A 15,096-nucleotide genomic window follows, 5' to 3' on the forward strand; every position below is an offset into this window, starting at 1 on the left:
TACCTATAGCAGTGGTAATGGCACAGATGAAGAAGAAAACCTGCCACCAATGCTTTTATGATAAACAGGATCAAAAATTACAGGAAGTGCATCAGTCATATAAACTATTATGATATTGGACTAAGGACATAACATTATTATTGGAGACATTATATGCAGGGCACAGATGGTACTCTGCATTTATCTTCCTGAGGCTGTATACTGTGCTCTCACTTGATACATGTAGGCAGGGACTAATTTGCAATTCACGTGGTTGGAAGGGGAATTGAACCCTTCAATGCAAATTCAAACATCTGTGTTGAAGACCACCAACAAAATAGATGGAGACAGCTGGATGTAGGCTGAAGGAACACCTATACCTCTAGTTCGGGTGGAGATCTAGTGATGACTTTCACTACCATCTTTCTTGATGCCAGGTGACAGACACCCTCAACTCTCAAGGGATTGAGTCCCATCAGGGCCCACAAATGCTTTGTTATCACTCTCACCTCATGTAAGTCTCTCATCACAGGCCAAGGCTGGGGTAAGTGGACTGGTGAACTCAAGCTCAATATTTTTGTACGTATTATTGACGTACAAAGATCAAAATTTTACAAAATATTTGGGTAATGGTCTATCCATCAGATTAAACAACCAAAAAATTAGTGTATATTTGTAGCTTGGGACTAGCTGGGAAAGATCTAGTACTGTGGGGACAGACTAATAAGGAAAATGGGCACAATGTATATATTTCCTCTACGCACAGAGTGAAATTAAACTACAACTTTGGTTTTAATTAACATTATTATTTTTCAAGCTATGATAGTTATGAATATTTAATAAAAGATTAGTGATTAAGTACAAATAATTTTATTGGTAAACAATAAATGCAATGGACAAATCAAATATATTTTGAACTGAGGTGTTTTGTATAACTTTTATATAAGTTTTATAGTTTTTAAAATGATGGAACTTACTTATCACAAAGCACAACGCCTTCAACGCAGGCTCCAAATAATATCACACTACTCAAGTCTGATTGACAGTCAAGGTAAGTCCATATAGACATAGACAATAAGACACAGGAGCAGAATTAGGTCATTCAGTGCATTGAACCAGCCCTGTCACTTGATTCAAGTTTATATACTGCTGAAAAAAGTACTTAGTTAATAAATTGAGTGGATTATACAAGCTAACATCATGATTTGGAATATTAAAATCATTATTCCAAAGCTCAAGAGTCAGAAGTTCATAATTTTTAAGTATTGTACATCTTCTCCAATTAACTACATGTGTGTTTTGAACAAATATTTTTCCATTTTCAACCAAGAAATCTAAACAGGGATGGTATGTTGCAAAATTAGGTAAAAATCTTATTAACAATTGAATTGGATCATGTACTGTATTATAGATTTCTGGACACCAAGCCTTTTATGGGAAAATAAGAAACCAGGTAGACTTCTTCAAACAATATTGTTTAATAAACATTTAGAATAGCCACCTCTTCTCAAAAGCAGAGAATTCAAGCAAATTAAAACGTTCAGAAATTAAACTACAATGAATGACAAAACTGGCAGGGATTTCCAGGCCTGGAGTGCAAAAATTCCTTACGTTGATTAAGGAAGCAGATAAATTGAATCCCAATGGCACTTTAAAATCCAAACTCTAAACCAAAGACTGCCAACATAAACTTCAGAAAATAGGGCATGCAGATTAGATGAAGAAAGAATTGGTTTTATATGGTGCCTATTGCAGTTTGCATAAATGCTAGAACAGTTAATTAGTTGACTTTTTAAAAAAAGTCACTGCAGTAACACTGTTGTAGCAGATACAACATCCAATTTCTTCTAAGACGAATCCCACAAGAAGCAATGTGCCGTTTACCCGGTTTTAGATCTTTAATATTTTCGAAGTCAAATTCCAACCACAATCAGGGAGGTCCATTGCTATTCTTTAAAATAATGATTCCTGGCAAGTGCATAATTCCCTTTCAACATAACTGATGTGCTAGCTTAGATAATGTATTTAGTATTAGAATCAACTTCAATTTTAGAATCAGCTGACCTAAAGGAGAGAATAGTACTAACTGAGCCACAGTGAAAATTCAAAGGGAACAAGTGGATAATTACATGTAATAATAGTACTGGAAATTAATTAAAATAAATCAAGTCAGAACCTCTCTTCTCTTTAATAGTCAATAAATCATCTGAGTGATAATTAACAGAGAAAAGCAAACAAACTGCTTCAGACAGCATGAAATTATTAAAACTACTCAAAACACCAACTCAGATTTTAAACTTAGAGATAAGTTGCAAAATATGTTGTAGTATTTTCAATTAAATAAAAAAGGATACAAATCAGTGATGTTGTAGCAATAGCAAAGATTGTACCGATAGGAATAGATTTCTGTGCATCCTTCAGATCTCCTGATCTATTGGAACCAGCCATGATACCTAACACATAGAAGCAGAAAATGGATATTATAGTGAAAATGAAATCTAAATTATGGTTATAAATACAACTTACACTTCACATAAACTAATAGATAAAATGAGTAGAATGTTGAATATGGCAGAAAAGATCAGAAATTGCAAGTAAATGCGCAGGTACAGCTTTTCAGTGAGGACCCAGCATTCTTTTAATTTTTATTAGGTAAAGAACAAATATACAACTTACCCAGCAGCATTATGATAATTCTATTCATAATCACACATCAAATTAAAATACACTACATGACCGAGGGACAGCCTTCATTTACAGTGAAAATGTATTTCCCACTTGCAAATTTCTACAGATGTACAAGTATGTGAACAGCAAAAGGATAAGACATGAAAGAATAGGACTTATCAAGTGCGACAGTGGGAAAGTGTGTATGGAACCGGAGGAAATAGCGCAGGTACTTAATGAATACTTCAGTATTCACTATGGAAAAGGATCTTGGCGATTGCAGTGATGACTTGCAGCAGACTGAAAAAGCTTGAGCATGTAGATATTAAGAAAGAGGATGTGCTGGAGATTTTGGAAAACATCAAGTCACCAGGACCGGATGAGATGTACCCCAGGCTACTTTGGGAGGTGAGGGAGGAGATTGCTGAGCCTCTGGCAATGATCTTTGCATCATCAATGGGGATGGGAGAGGTTCCGGAGGTTTGGAGGGTTGTGAATGTTGTTCCTTTATTCAAGAAAGGGAGCAGAAATAGCCCAGGAAATTACAGACCAGCAAGTCTTACCTCAGTGGTTGATAAGTTGATGGAGAAGTCCTGAGAGGCGGGATTTATGAACATTTGGAGAGGTATAATATGATTAGGAGTAGTCAGCATGGCTTTGTCAAGGACAGATCGTGCCTTATGAGCCTGATTGAATTTTTTGAGGATGTGACTAAACACATCGATGAAGGAAGAGCAGTTGATGTAGTGTATATGGATTTTAGAAAGACATTTGATAAGGTAACCCATGCAAGGTTTATTGAGAAAGTAAGGAGGCATGGGATCCAAGGGGACATTGCTTTGTGGATCCAGAACTGGCTTGCCCACAGAAGGCAAAGAGTGGTTGTAGACAGGTCATATTCTGCATGGAGGTTGGTCACCAGTGGAGTGCCTCAGGGATCTGTTCTGGGACCCTTACTCCTCGTAATCTTTATAAATGACCTGGATGAGGAAGTAGAGGGATGGGTTAGTAAGTTTGCTGATGGCACAAAGGTTGGAGGTGTTGTGGATAGTATGGAGGGCTTTCAGAGGTTACAGCGGGACACTGTTAGGATGCAAAACTGGGCTGAGAAGTGGCAGATGGAGTTCAATCCAGATAAGTGTGAAGTGGTACATTTTGGTAGGTCAAATATGATGCAGAATATAGTATTAACGGTTAGACTCTTGGCAGTGTGGAGGATCAGAGGGATCTTGGGGTCCAAGTCCATAGGACGTTCAAAGCAGCTGCGCAGGTTCAGATTCAGATTCAGCTTATTGTCATTTAGAAACCACAAATGCAATGCAGTTAAAAAATGAGACAACGTTCCTCCAGAATGATATCACAAAAGCTCATGACAAAACAGACTACACCAGAAAATCCACATAACGTTTGGCAATCCCCAATCCAGAGTCCGGAGAGGCTGCTGTGTATTAATATCGTGCTACCGTCTTAGCGCGTTCCCCGGAAAGGAGCTCCAAATCCACCAGACAAACAAGACCAAAAACTAAAGCTACAAGACCTGCACAAAACCACATAGTTACAACAGTGCAAACAATAGCATAATTGATAACAAACAGACTATGGGCACAGTAAAAATAGTCCAAAGATGTTAAAGGATTATAAGTTCAAAAGAAATCACCACACAGTTTCCACAAGTCCCCAGGATCCCGACAGACTCACCATCCCATGCCAGCGGCAGAAGGGAATATCCCTGCTATGGACTTCCACGGCGCCGCCCGACTCAGCCTCGCAGACGCAGCACACACTGAAAGCGACCTGACCGCAGCTGACTCTGTGGTTAAGAAGGCGTACGGTGCAGTGGCCTTCCATCAATCGTGGAATTGAATTTAGGAGCCGAGGGGTAATGTTGCAGCTATACAGGACCCTGGTCAGACCCCACTTGGAGTACTGTGCTCAGTTCTGGTTGCCTCAGTACAGGAAGAATGTGGAAGCCATAGAAAGAGTGCAAAGGAGATTTACAAGGATGTTGCCTGGATTGGGCAGCATGCCTGATGAGAATAGGTTGAGTGAACTTGGCCTTTTCTCCTTGGAGTGACGGAGGATGAAAGGTGACCTGATAGAGGTGTATAAAATGATGAGAGGCATTGATCGTGTGGATAGTCAGAGGCTTTTCCCAGGGCTGAAATGGTTGCCGTACGAGTACACAGGTCTAAGGTGCTGGGGAGTAGGTACAGAGGAGATGTCAGGGGTAAGTTTTTTACTCAAAGAGTGGTGAGTGCGTGGAATGGGCTGCCAGCAACGGTGGTGGAGGCTGATAAGATAGGGTCTTTTACAAGGCTTTTAGATAGGTACTGCAGCTTAGTAAAATAGAGGATTATAGCAAAGCCTAGTAATTTCTAAGGTAGGGACATGTTCGGCACAACTTTGTGGGCCTGTAATGTGCTGTAAGTTTTCTATATGTTTCTATAAGTTCTAGATGTACCGTGGAGAGTATTCTAACTGTCTGGCATGGAGGTGCTATTGCACAGGATAAAAAACTGTATAAAGTGGTAAACTCAGCCAGCTCCATCATGGGCACTATCCTCTCAGGCATCCAGGAAACATTCAAAAGGTGATGCCTCAAAAAAAGGTGGCATCCATCATTAAAGACTCCCATCACTCAACACATGCCTCTTTTCATTGCTACCATCGAGGTGGTACAGGAGCCTGAAGTCACATACTCAACATTTCAGGAACAACTTCTTCCCTTTCACCACAGATTTCTGAATGGACATGAACATTCCCTCAATATTTTTTTCCTCACTTTTTGTACCACTTATTTATTTTTAAAATATTCTTCTTATTGTAACTTATTTTCTTTATTATTGTACAGTATATTGCTGCAGCAAAACAACAAATTTCATGACATATGTCAGTGATATCAAACCTGAAACTTATGTATTGTAGAATTACTTACAATAAACAAAATGTTTATAAAATGCCACAGTTTCATTAGGAGCATCACATGGAGCAGCATCAAAAGCCTGGACTGTTGCTTTTCAGAGATGCAAGTTTTTTGCTTTAAGTGATTGTAAAAATACACTTTCAAGGGGTAACTGACCATGTGAATTAACAATTGGAATGTGGGGAAGAACTGGATGTATGGAATATGGATGTGAATTGGGATGGGATTTGGTAAAGAAGGTGAAAAAGGCATTGATGGCTATTAAGTTGAGAACATAATCATTTTTTAAAGCAAGAAAATGAAATAAAGCTGACAGTAGTTGAATAAAAGTCAGGGCAGGTAACTTTTAGCTCATTTAAATGCACTTCCTGAACCATGTGTGATATTCAGTTACTGTTTGCATCTTGGACAACCACACAAGCAGTAAGCCATCAACCATCACCTGAAATCTGCATTTCAGACCTTGAGCAGCAGATGGCATCATTGCATTTGTGAGGCAAAGTGCTCAATGATCAGCGTTCTTCAAGAGGAGGTTACTTCATTACCTGCTGGAAGGGCAAAGGTTTCAGGTAGGATGGGATGGATAATATAGGAGTTTCAAGTGCATCATACTTTCGCTGAAATCCATTGAACAAAATCTTTCAAACGGTCACAAATAATATTAACTAAGGAAGGTCAGTCAAAAGTTTTATTGAAAACTGAAAGGTGACAAAGAGATTAGATGTCCCAATTCTGGGGCAAGGAAGAGATACGTTCAGCAAAGAAGGGGAATACCAGAGAATGCAGTGTCTACTCAAAGAATAGAAGGCATTAGTCAGAGATCTTTGGGTTGATCAACAGTTCTGATGAACAAAAAAATCCACCTGTCTTGACTGAAAGTTCAGTTAGAGAAACAGTTTTAATATTAAGTAGAAAAATTAGCATGGAACCGAATTAATTGAGATGGTTTGTAATTCACCGAATGAGAAGTGGCAAAAGGCAAAACCTCTCACCACATTATAAGAGGTAAAAGCATGAACATACTTTATAAACTGTTTATTCCCATGGCAACTCAAGCCCAAGGTATTCCTATCGTACTATGCATCACTCAACCTCTCTGCCACATGAAAGTGGACTTGTTTTCTCTTTCTTAGTTCTGACTTATGATATTCAATCCACAAAGGTTATCTTTTTTCACATGCCAGATACTGCCTCACATGCTGAACATTCTTATTATTTTCCTATTTATTTTAAAGGCCTCCAGCAATTTGTTTTGATTTTGATAGTTCCATTCTTTGTTGATATAGATGCAATCAGTCATCCATAAGCTGTCTTATTTATTATTGTACTTGCACTATACATAAATTTCATAAAGTCATAAAGAAATGTTTAAGTTTTAAATCCTAATCAGAAGACTCAGTTCAAATCTGGTTCAGAAATGGAACACCGACATTTATCCATTGGGCATTGTTAAGTAAAGAACATGAGTGAATGATAATGATAATTATAAAATTAGTACTTTTTAAATATGACTGTCTATACATAACTTTTATTTGCACAGAAGAGTGTTTAATGTTCTAAGTATAGCAAAAGTTCACGGAACAACTTCCATACATGTTTAATTTCATAGCAAAAACATGCTATATATAAAGATTATGCACATATACATTTTGCACATTATTTATTATTTTAGGAGTTACTGCAGCTCCCAAAAACATTCAGCAATTTGTCACAAAAGTTCTGCGGGAGTATGAAAATTATGATATGAGCAACTGGTAGATTTGCAAGGACATTGAGTTAATAACCATGAAACTCTAGGAATTGTGGTGAGACTAAATACAAATATAATGAAAGGTAGGGAAATACAATGGTAAAAAAGATAATCACTCTATAAATATTTTGATCATAAAACCATAAGATATAGGAGCAGAATTAGACCATTTTGCCCATCAAGTCTGCTCCACCATTTCATCATGGTTGATCCAATTTTCCTCTCAGGCCCAATCTACTGTCTTCTCCCCGTATCCCTTCGTGCCCTGACCAAACAAGAATCTATCGACCTCTGCTTCAAATATCCATAAAGGCTTGGCCTGCACAGCTCCCTGTGGCGAAGAATTCCACAGACTCACCACTCTCTGGCTGAAGAAATTCCTCCTCATCTCTGTTCTAAACAGACACTCCTCTACTCTGAGACTGTGTCCTCTGCTCTTAGACTCTCTCTCATTATAGGAAACATCCTCTCCACATCCACTCTATCATGGTCTTTCACCATTTGATAAATTTCAATGAAGTCACTCTCACTCTTCTGAATTCCAGTGAATGCAGGCCCAGAGCCAACAAACGCTTTTCATATGACAAGACATTCAATACTGGAATCATTTTTGTGATCCTTTGAACCCTCTCCAGTTTCAGCACATCCTTTCTATGTTAAGGGTCCCAGAACTACTCACAATACTCTGTGAGGCCTCATCAGTGCTTTATAAAGTCTCAACATTACATCCTTGCTTTTATATTCTAGTTCTCTTGGAATGAATGCTAACAGCACATTTGCCTCCCTCACCACAGACTCAACCTGCAAATCAACCTTCAGGGAATCCTGCACAATACCTACCAAGTCCCCTTGCACTGCTGTATTTTGTATTTTCTTTCCATTTAGAAAATAGTCAACCCTTTCATTTCTTCTACTAAAGGTCATGACCATACACTTTCTGATACTGTATTCCATCTGCCATTTCTTTGCCTATTCTTCTAATCTGTCTAAGTCCTTCTGTGGCTTCTCTATTTCATCAAAATTACCTGCCTGTCCACCTATCTTCATATCGACTGCAAACTTAGCAACTAAGCCATCAATTCCATCATTAAAATCATTGACATATAACGTAAAAAGAATCGGTTCTAACAAAGATCCCTGTGGACCACCACTAGTCACATGCAGTCAGCCACTCTTTGCCTCCTGACAATCAGCCACTGCTTTATCCATGTTAACATTTTATCCATGTTAACATTTTTCCTGTAATACCATGGGCTCATAGCTTGTTAAGCAGCCTCTTGTGTGGTACTTCTCAAAGTCCTTCTGAATATTCAAGTACATAACATCCACTGATTCTCCTGGCCTATCCAGCTTCAAAGAATTCCAACAGATTTATCAGGCAAGATATTCCCTTGAGGAAACTGCACTATGATCGATTTTATCATGTGCTGCCATGTACCCCGAAACCACATCCTTAACAATTTACTCCCAACATCTTTCCCAGCCACTGAGGTCAGACAAACTGGCCCATGCTTCCCTTTCTTCTGCCTCTCTCCCTTCTTGAGGAGTGGAGTGACATTTGCAATTTTCCAGTCTTCAGAACCATTCCAGAATCTAGTGATTCTTGAAATATCATTACTAGTGGCTCCACGATCTTTTCAGCTACTCCTTTCAGAACTCTGGGGTGTATAACATCCGGTCCAAGTGAGTTATCCACCTTCAGACCTTTCAGTTTCCCAAGAACTTTCTCTCTTCTTACGGTAACTTAACACACTTCATGCCCCCTGACACTTGGAATCTCCACCCTACTGTTTGTGTCTTTCACCATGAAGACTGATGCAAAATACTTATTCAGTTCATCTGCTATTTCATTGTCCCCCATTAATACCACTCCAGCATCATTTGCGCTCTTGCTTCTCTTTTACCCTTCATGTTTTTGAAGAAACTTTTTTTAAATATTATTGCCTGGCTTACTTTCATATTCCATCTTAACTTTCTGAGTGACTTTTTTAGTTGCCTTCTGTTGGTTTTTAAAAACTTCCCAATCCTCTAACTTCCCACTAATTTTTTGCTCTATTATATGCCCTCTCTTTGGTTTTTATGTTGGCTTTGAATTCTCTTGTTAGTCAAAGCTGTGCCATCTTTCCTTTAGAGTAATTATTCCTCTTTGAGATGTAGATATTCTATACTTTCCGAATTACATCTAGAAATTTCAGCCATTGCTGTTCTGCCGTCATCTGTGCCAGTGTTCTTTTCCAATCAATTCTGGCCAAATCCTCACTCATGCCTCTGTAATTCCCTTTACTCCACTGTAATACTGATATATTTGACTTTAGCTTCTCCTTCTCAAATTTCTGGGTGACTTCGATCATATTATGATCACTTGCCCCTAAGGATTCTTTTACCTTTATCTCTCTAATCAGTTCTGGTTCATTGCACAACACCCAGTCCAGAATAGCTGATCTTCTAGTGGGTTCAATTACAAGCTGTTCTAAAAAGCCATCTTGTAGGTGCTCTAGAAATTCCCAATCTATATGCCTACTGAAGTCCCCCATGGCTATTGTAACATTGCCCTTTTGGTATGCATTTTCTGTTGTAATTTGAGGGCCTCATTCTTACTACTGCTTGCAGGTCTGTATACAACTCCCATCAGGGTCTTTTTATGCTTGCAGTTCTTTAGCTCTATCCACAATGATTAAACACCTTCCAATGCTATGTTACCTCTTTCTAATGATTTGATTTCATTTTTTACCAACAGAGTAATGCCACTCCTTCTCCCTTCCTGCCTATCCTTTTGAAACAATGTGTATCCTTGGACATTAAGCTTCTAGCTATAATTTTTTCAGCCATGATACATGTTCAGTCATACAGTAATTCCTGTATCAATTTTTTTAAAAAGAGCCATGAAAATAACATCCTGCACAATGCTAATACGATTTATGATGCCCCACTGAAATTGCAATCTTCGAATGTGAGGTTTCTAAAGCTGGATTTGGACAAAATTCAAAGGACAAATGATATATTTCCAAGTTAGGATAGTCTGTAGTTTGGAAGAGGGCCTGCAGTTTGGGGTATTCCCATGCATCTTCCACTCGGGTCAGAACTTTGGACATGCCGGTGGAGTAGCCTGGGTTAGTAAATTTAGTATATTTCAGAATGGTACACACAGTAGACATCACGTATTTGTGGTGAAGAGAATGTTTAGAATTGATAAGCTGCCAATCAAATAGAAATGCTTTTTACGGGATGTGCTGAGTTCCAAGTTGCTGACATTGAACACATCAAGACAAGTGTACATTTGAATATTCCTTTTTGTAGACAGTGTAAATGTCATTGGCGGTGTGGTGGTCAGTATACCTAGTGTCCAGCTTGCTTGTGGTCTGTGAGTTCTGTCTATGGTGACACAAAGGATAATTATAGTGGGGGACTTGGCAATGATGATGCCATTGAATGTGAAGGACAGGTGGGTGGATTCTCTCTGACCGCCTGGCATTTATGGCATGGATGCAACTTTCCACAGAGGTAACCATGTCTGCATGCTGTCTGGATTTTATTGCATGAAGACAAGGTCTGATTTGCTGTGAATCAAACTGAACTTTCTAAAACAGTGAATATCCCTACCTCTGGCCTTATGATGGAAAGAAGAGCATTGATGAAATAGTTAACACGAGGAAATCTGCAGATGCTGGAAATTCAAACAACAACACACACAAAATGCTGGTGGAACACAGCAGGCCAGGCAGCATCTATAGGGAGAAGCAATGTCAACGTTTCGGGCCGAGACCCTTCGTCAGGACTAACCGAAAGGAAAGATAGTAAGAGATTTGAAAGCAGTGGAGGGGGAAATGCAAAATGATAAATGATAGGAGAAGACCGGAGGGGGTGGGATGAAGCTGAGAGCTGGAAAGGTGATTGGTGAAAGTGATACAGAGCGAGAAAGGAAAGGATCATGGGACGGGAGGCCTCAGGAGAAAGAAAGGAGGTGGGGGAAGAAGCACCAAAGGGAGATGGAGAACGGTAAACAACTAAATATGTCAGGGATGGGGTAAGAAGGGGAGGAGGGGCATTAACGGAAGTTAGAGAAGTCAATGTTCATGCCATCAGTTTTGGATTCATTTTGACAATAGAGGAGGCCATGGATAGACATATCAGAATGGGAATGGGACGTGGAATTAAAATGTGTGGCCACCGGGAGATACTGCTTTTTCTGGCGGACCGAGCGTAGGTGTTCAGCAAAACGGTCTCCCAGTCTGCGTTGGGTCTCGCCAATATAATAAAGGCCACACCAGGAGCACTGGACACAGTATACCACACCAGCCAACTCACAGGTGAAGTGTCGCCTCACCTGGAAGGACTGTCTGGGGCCCTGAATGGTGGTGAGGGAGGAAGTGTAAGGGCAGGTGTAGCACTTGTTCCTTTTACAAGGATAAGTGCCAGGAGGGAGATCGATGGGAAGGGATGGGGGGGGGGGGGGATGAGTGGACAAGGGAGTCGTGTAGGGAGCGATCCCTGTGAAAAGCAGAAGGGGGGGGGGGAGGGTAAAATGTGTTTGGCAGTGGGATCCCGTTGGAGGTGGTGGAAGTTACGGAGAATTATATGTTGGACCTGGAGGCTGGTGGGGTGGTAGGTAAGGACAAGGGGAACCCTATCCCGAGTGGGGTGGCGGGTGGATGGGGTGAGGGCAGATGTGCGGGAAATGGGAGAGATGTGTTTGAGAGCAGAGTTGATGGTGGACGAAGGGAAGCCCCTTTGTTTAAAAAAGTAAGATATCTCCTTCGGCCTGGAATGAAAAGCCTCATCCTGAGAGCAGATGCGGCGGAGACGGAGAAATTGTGAGAAGGGGATAGCCTTTTTGCAAGAGACAGGGTGGGAAGAGGAATAGTCCAGGTAGCTGTGCGAGTCTGTAGGCTTATAGTAGATATCAGTAGATAGGCCGTCTCCAGAGATGGAGACAGAAAGATCAAGTAAGGGGAGAGAGGTGTCGGAAATGGACCAGGTAAATTTGAGGGCAGGGTGAAAGTTGGAGGCAAAGTTAATGAAGTCGATGAGCTCAGCATGCGTGCAAGAGGCAGTGCCAATGCAGTCGTCGATGTAGCGAAGGAAAAGAGGGAGATGGATACCGGTATAGACTCGGAACATGGACTCTTCCACAAAGCCAACAAAAAGGCAGGCATAACTGGGACCCATACGGGTGCCCATGGCTACACCCTTGGTTTGGAGGAAGTGGGAAGAGCCAAAGGAGAAATTATTGAGAGTAAGAACTAATTCCGCTATACAGAGGAGAGTGGTGGTAGAGGGGAATTGGTTAGGTGTAGAATCCAAAAAAAAGCGAAGAGCTTCGAGACCATCTCAGTGGGGGATAGAGGTATATAGGGACTGGACGTCTAGTTGTTTGCCTGTTCTCCATCTCTCTCTGGTGCTCCCCCCCTCCCGTCCCATAATCCTTTCCCTTCTCCAGCTCTGTATCACTTTCGCCTATCACCTTTCCAGCTCTTAGCTTCATCCCACCCCCTCGGTCTTCTCCTATCATTTTGCATTGCCCCTCCCCCCACTACTTTCAAATCTCTTACTATCTTTCCTTTCGGTTAGTCCTGACGAAGGGTCTCGGCCTGAAACGTCGACAGCGCTTCTCCCTATAGATGCTGCCTGGCCTGCTGTGTTCCACCAGCATTTTGTGTGTGTTGTTGTATGAAATAGTTAAAGAAGGTTGGCGCAAACAGACTGTCCTGAGAAACTCCTGCCATTATGTTCTGGGGCAATGATGATTGAGCTCCAACAACAAAGTAACACTGCATTCGCTGATTCCCATTTACTACCTTTATGGGGTTCTTTAATGCCACGTTGTGTCAAATAATACATGAGGTCAAGGGCCATTACTCTCATTTCACATCTGGCAGGTCTTTGGATAATGTCTGGAGCGATGTTGTGATGAGCTCTGTGGTCCTGGTTAAATCCAGACTGGCCACCAACAAACAGGTTGTTCAAGAGTGAGTAGCTTTCGTCTATGGCACCTTCCACCACTTTGCTCCTGCTGAAAGTAAGCTGAGCAATAAATACCCAGATTGGCTTTTACCTACTTATTGTGCACAGGGCAAACCTGGGCAATTTTCCAGTCTTTTTACCAAAATGGAATAACTTGGTAGAAGAGGAGCTAATTCTGAGGGGAAATTGTTCAGCATTATAGCCAATGTTTTCTGTTCAACTAGCTTTTGCATTATCTAATGCTCACTGCCATATCTTGATATCACGTTAAGTGAATGAAGTTGGTTAGAGACTGGCTTCTGTGCTTGTGGAGAATCTATACTAAGTTCCATCATAAGAAGAGGCAGGGAAAGATCTGCTCAAAGTCTCCTTGAAGAAAGGCAGTATGATTGTCTAAAGTTTTGAAAAGAATTCAGGATAGTTTTGAAAACCTCAAGGGCTGTAGATATATATAAAACAACAAAGCTGTTTTAGTAATCTATCAACCTGTTCCACCTACAGAACAACATGAGTAGCAGTGGAAACATTTTCATCAAGTTAGATCAAGTAAGGACAAGACTTAGTTCCTAGCATAAAAAATGTGGTGTACATTTTATCGTAGTCTTAATTACAAATCCTTTGCAGTAATTCACTTTACTTACCAGTCACTGAAGGAAAGAAAATCCCAACCAACATGGTAAAGGTAGTAGTGATGTCTGCAAAAACATACACAGCCAGATTTTTCCTTGATCCAGCAGCTTCAACAGATGACAAAGACTGCTTTTCAAGCACCTCCCCTTTGCTCATGTAGTTGCTCCATAGATTTTCTATGTTAAGATCAAAAATAGTGAATGCAAGAACCATAGATTAAAAATAAATACATAAACAAATAGAGCTAATGAATGATGTTAATAATTTTAATTTAAATTGTTCAGTTTGGTATTTTTGAATGAGGGATTTACACAGAACTATAATTTTGAATATACTGTTTAAAGATACATTTGGCACTTTTATTAATATAAGCAAATGCAAGCATCATTGCCAATACTATTGAAATTAACATTTGAAAATACTCAGCGAGCACAGCGGTGGAGATAGTAAAGCTGCTGCTTCACACTATGGCGACTTAGATTCACATCTGACCTTGTGCACTGTATGGAGTGTGCATGTGTCCAAATGGCTACTTGGCTTCCTTCCACAGCCCAAGCACATGAAGGTAGATTGCTTCTTGTGTATTGGGTAACAGAATCTGGGAGGGGTTTTGAGTTCCCAATAAACATTGATTATTGGGAACCCAAGTGGTTGAATGGGTTGTTTTGTGAGTTGCCATAGGGGCAGAGTATTAACTGATTTTGCAATGAAAATAATCTGCTATTGACGCAGTTATTAGAAAATATTCAACTTTGGTTCTTTAGAAATTTTATCAACTTCTTAACATAAAGCATACTTTCAGCATGATTTACATCATAACATTAATAGACAGAATAACAAACACATGCAAGTCCTTTTTTAGTATCTCTCTTAAGCTCTTTTAGTATCTCTCCCTTCAGTTAGTCCTGACGTAGGGTCTTGGCCCGAAACGTCGACAGTGCTTCTCCCTATAGATGCTGCCTGGCCTGCCGTGTTCCACCAGCATTTTGTGTGTGTTGTTTCAAGTCCTTTTTTGTTAACTAACACATGTCAGTTGGCTTCAGTACAAAGGCTCCTAAAATATACTGTGGGCAAATTAAGTGAAAAATAAGCCTGGTTGTATATGTTGGAATCTTGAAGATTTGCAATATATGGGTCATAGCCTCTCAAACAAATGGAAAGGAGGCACAGTGGTAAAATATTTATG

At 40.2% G+C, this 15,096-nt stretch overlaps 1 protein-coding gene across 2 annotated transcripts in view; it reads right to left on the bottom strand.

Annotated features, from left to right (window-relative positions):
• Nucleotides 1-15,096, bottom strand: part of slc12a4 (solute carrier family 12 member 4) — a 126,166-nt gene that overhangs the window by 27,648 nt on the left and 83,422 nt on the right. For both annotated transcript variants that reach the window (XM_059992807.1, XM_059992809.1), the window contains exons 9-11: nt 13,922-14,086; nt 2,334-2,432; nt 957-1,014 (exon numbers count right to left, since the gene is read on the bottom strand). In XM_059992807.1, coding sequence (XP_059848790.1) covers nt 957-1,014; nt 2,334-2,432; nt 13,922-14,086 — 322 coding nt within the window. The remainder of the gene's footprint in view (nt 1-956; nt 1,015-2,333; nt 2,433-13,921; nt 14,087-15,096) is intronic.

Source organism: Hypanus sabinus, chromosome 17 (assembly GCF_030144855.1).
Source record: "Hypanus sabinus isolate sHypSab1 chromosome 17, sHypSab1.hap1, whole genome shotgun sequence".
Taxonomy (NCBI): Eukaryota; Metazoa; Chordata; class Chondrichthyes; order Myliobatiformes; family Dasyatidae; genus Hypanus; species Hypanus sabinus.